At 50.4% G+C, this 4406-nt stretch overlaps 1 protein-coding gene across 3 annotated transcripts in view; it reads left to right on the plus strand.

Moving 5' to 3' along the window:
* The first annotated feature begins 2122 nt into the window (after positions 1-2122).
* Positions 2123-4406, plus strand: part of RGS7BP (regulator of G protein signaling 7 binding protein) — a 95839-nt gene continuing 93555 nt past the window's right edge. For 2 of the 3 annotated variants that reach the window (XM_059417951.1, XM_059417953.1), the window contains exons 1-2: positions 2123-2301; positions 3197-3363. In XM_059417951.1, coding sequence (XP_059273934.1) covers positions 2137-2301; positions 3197-3363 — 332 coding nt within the window. In that variant the 5' untranslated portion in view covers positions 2123-2136. Of the gene's footprint in view, positions 2302-2499; positions 2540-3196; positions 3364-4406 lie in introns of those variants that run through there. The other variant, XM_059417952.1, reaches the window with a different exon arrangement.

Consider the following 4406-nt stretch of genomic DNA (forward strand, 5'->3'; position numbering starts at 1 on the left):
CTCTGGTCGCACCTGAGACCCATTCAGAGGCTCCCACAACCCCCCCCCCTCAGATTGCATAATTTGTCAGCCTGACTCAAAGAACTTAGGAAAGGGCTTTAGTTACCAGTTTACTATAAAGAATGCAATGAAGGAAGAGATGCCCAGGGCAAGGTAAGGGAGGAGGGGATGTAGAGCTTACCACTTTCCCAAACCTTCCACACCTCCAACCTGGAAGCTCCCCCAGTCCCACTACGTAGTGGTTTTTATGGAGGTTGCATGATGTGGATATGATTCAGAAGGTTCCTGGCTATTCATGATTACACCAATCTCTAGCCCTTCTCCTCTTCAAGGAAGTTGGAGGTGGGACTGAGTCCAAACGTCTAACCAATTCTTCGTCCTCCTGGTGACAGAAGGCTCCTATCACCCTTATCAACTCAGGAAATTCCAAGACTTTTAGGGGCTCTATGACAGGAACTGGGGACAAAGACCAAGTATCTTTCTTATCCCACTCCTTTATGTTTACCTATCTTGTTAGAAAAGGGGGCAGGGGGACACAATCCTAGAGACACCTTCCTTAAGGTGTCAGTCTTCCTATTTCTGGCACTCCCTCTGTGTGTACTCTCCATATCCTCTTAAGAGAGTGACCAGGAACGTCTGATTTGTTCTTCATGAGGCTGTGGGACACATAATTAGTTCCCCTGTGGTAGACCTCTTCATCTGTCTCCGCCAAACAAATCATTCATGAGAACAAACATTAGAGCAGAATGCCAATTCCCCCCTCTCTTCTGCCCACAAGAATCTTCAGATGGCAGTGGTAAAAGTGGACTTAAATGGCCCAGCAACTCACTCCCACCCCCCCACCCCACCCCCCGCCTTTACATAGGCATCCCCTCCACTTTCCTGGACCATCTCCGCTCACTGATGTCTCATAAGGGAGACCTGGAGGCTCGCTCTTGTTATGTCTCCAACGGGAAACAGAACGGTCTGGACACTCTGGAACACAAGACCAGGAACGTTACTGGTGAAAACGAGAGGAGGACCGATTTGACTGAAACTGTGGGTTCTGCCCTGCCGGCTGCTAGTCCCCTCCCTGTATGCCCAACAAAGACAAAACAAAAACAAAAACACAACTACACCAGCAACACACTCAGGGAAACAAGGCTTTCCTTTTAGGTTAATCAAGACATTTTTCTTTTGAATGAACAACCACGCTTGCGCCTCCGTCTGGGCTTTGATTCTCTGTGGCCCCCAGATGGCCTGAGATGGTGAGGGCCTTCCACGCACACAGGTTGGTTTGAAAACCATGTTTAGGTCCCAGCATGTGGCAATGTGCTCCACTCTGATGACACTTTGCGCTTCTAAGAATAGCGCAGATGAAGTAATATTGCAACTGACGTTCCCGGGGATTTGATTGGGTAAGTGCATAAACTGTGGAGGGAGAAGGGGGGGGGGTTCTCTGGCCGGATCACATTAGTATTCCCGTCCTATCAATGTGCGGGGCAGCGCACAACGTCAGGCGGACCGATTCCCGGCGTCTGCCAGTCCCGCCACGGATTCATTTGGGATCCTCAAACAGATGAGCCCGTAGAGACGGGGGATCAAGGCAGCCTATTAGAGCCGACTGCCTGCTTCGGGGACTGCCAGCCCTTCCAGGCCCGGCGACGGGGGGGGAGGGGGGGGAAAGACGACGGAGCGCCGCTGCAGGAAGACACTGAAGCCGGAGCGACACTCGCAGCCCCCCCACCCCCACCTTACAGCGCAGGCTTTGAAAGCTGCTCCCCCATCTGAATGGAAACTCAGAACCGCCTGGCGGCGCGTTCCTCCTCGCCCAGCGTTGCGATCCATGCCGAGGGGAAGGTAGTGCGAGCCCGCGCCAGCGCCCAGCTCCCGGGACAGGGCCGGCAATGCTGCTGAGCAGAACTTGACCGAGCCCCTTCCTCGCTGCTCCGTGGAAGCGATGCTGCACGGCATAGCCAGCGCTTTCCCGGCTCTCCTTCAAGCTGAAGGTTACCCACCCGCGCAGCCAGCCCCAACCCTGTGAGCGCCGCGCCTCGATTCCCGGCTCCGGCTGCTTGGCGGCGCGCAGGGCAACGACCGGGCCGCCCGCGCCGGGGCGCACTGCACCAGCGGCTTCGGCTTGGTGGATGTGTATGCATGAGTTCTGCACCGAATGGGCGCAAAAAGCGCCCCAGCCGGTCCACCCGCTCCTCGATCTTCCAGATCAGCAAGCCCCCGCTGCAGAGCGGGGATTGGGAGCGCAGGGGCAGCAACTCCGAAAGCGCCCACAAAACCCAACGAGCCCTGGACGACTGCAAGATGGTAGGTGAAAACTGCGCCTTTTTTTTTTTTTTTTTTTTTTTTTTGGAGGGGGGGGGGGGGCATCTTGTATGTTAATCGTTTGCTTGACTGCCAGCCACTCCTCCACCCTCAGCTCCTCCATGCCGATCACGTGCACATGCACTATTTTTAAATCTGCAGTCCCCAGATTCGGGGTGACACCCGGGTCGTAATGTCCCCGCAAAGAAGTGCCACGGCAAGGGTCTTAGGGTCAGCGGCTGTAAGTCATGCCTCTACCCCCTCAGAGAATGGTGGATAGGAAAGACACGGTGAAGTGGCTTGCTCACCAGGGAGGGAGAGGATGGGAAGGAGGGGGTGCTGCTTTGTGGGGAGACAGCAGCAAATAAACCCAAACAGAGCACACGGGGCGCTGCAGAGGGGACGAAGGTTCCAGCGCAAAGGCTGTGGCCGGTCTTCCAGTCAGGATCCTAAACCAGTCTCTGGTTCAGTGGCCTGGGAGGAGGTGAACCGTTACCCTATTGCAACCTATCTTTGGCCTTCTTCCCCACGCAACTTAAAATCCTTATCTTAGCTGTAGTAAAGGGGATCATTATATGTGAGAGTTCCCAGCATCAAGCTCTAGTGACCTGGGAGTGGCATACGCTCTTGCTCTTCAGAAACTGAATTGGGGTGCGGGGGGAGCGGGGCGGGGGCGGGGGGGGGGGGAGGACGTCCGGAAATACAGCTTCTGCGCCCGGACTTACTGATGAAAATAAACACTCGCCTTGGACAAAGAGAAACTTGCCATCTTTCTACCTTGATCTTTAAGCAGTCTGTAGCTGGAGACTTGTGGAGTTGGCTGAGGGGTCACTGAAAACCCATGTTTGTATACACCCAAATAGGAAATGTTCCTGAAAGAAAGTCAATTCTTTTCCAGCTTGTCCAGGAGTTCAACACACAAGTGGCCCTGTACCGAGAGTTGGTCATTTCTATCGGGGACGTCTCTGTCAGCTGCCCCTCACTCCGGGCGGAAATGCACAAGACCAGAACCAAAGGCTGTGAAATGGCTCGTCAGGCACACCAAAAACTTGCTGCCATCTCAGGGTAGGAGACTCTTGGCATTATTTTTGGTCATTCGTATACTGATGCATGGATGCTGACAGTGATTTCTGGTGGTCAAGACCTCAGAAGTGATCTGCAAATCTGGGGTTTTAACCAATCACCCTGAGCCAGGACTCTTTCGAGAGCTGTAGACAGACTAACTAGGTGCCAAATTACAATCTGAAGGTTGTGTGATTCTTAAATATACATATATTCAAGATCTGGGTCATTACGTGACTTTTCTTTTTTAAAATTAACTGGCAGTATGCTGTGCACATATCCGGATGCAGGGCTTCGGAATTTTTTTGCAGAATGTTTGGCTGTCAAAATGAAGTTAAGTCATCACTCCTCGAGATTATTTGTCATCTGCTGAACATCTACGGCACGAAAGGCCAGTTCAGTAGAGAGAAAATCTTTGCTAAATCCTAGATTGACTAAAATATTTATGCCATGAAATAAATTCCTATGATACCATTTAAAATAAAATCTCTAAAATAAAGTCTTAGATGTAAATTACTCTCCTCACTGTAGTGTATGAGAGGAAAGTTTTAACAGAAGAAAATTTTTATGAAGACTGGGGAAATTCAAAAATCCATCTAAACCTAGGCTGTTCATGTGCCCCTCCCCATTATTTTTATCTCTTTATCCCCCTTATGGGTCCCAGGTCCTACTTTAGGTGCTAATACAGTGAGCAGAAACTTCTCCTCTGAGACCCCATCTACTTCTTCCTGATCTCTCATTCTCAGGAAAGATGTTAGTCATGGATTTTGTCAACAGTTACTATACTCAAGTAAGAACACAGAGTGAGGAAACACAGGAATCCTTATAGAAATACATTAAGTGTTTGAGTCCATCTGGCTATAACCTTTATCTCTTTATCTGTGTATGTCTTTATCTCTTTATCTGATGTTAGTCATGGATTTTGTCAACAGTTACTATACTCAAGTAAGAACACAGAGTGAGGAAACACAGGAATCCTTATAGAAATACATTAAGTGTTTGAGTCCATCTGGCTATAACCTTTATCTCTTTATCTGTGTATGTCT

Source organism: Mustela nigripes, chromosome 12 (assembly GCF_022355385.1).
Source record: "Mustela nigripes isolate SB6536 chromosome 12, MUSNIG.SB6536, whole genome shotgun sequence".
NCBI lineage: Eukaryota > Metazoa > Chordata > Mammalia > Carnivora > Mustelidae > Mustela > Mustela nigripes.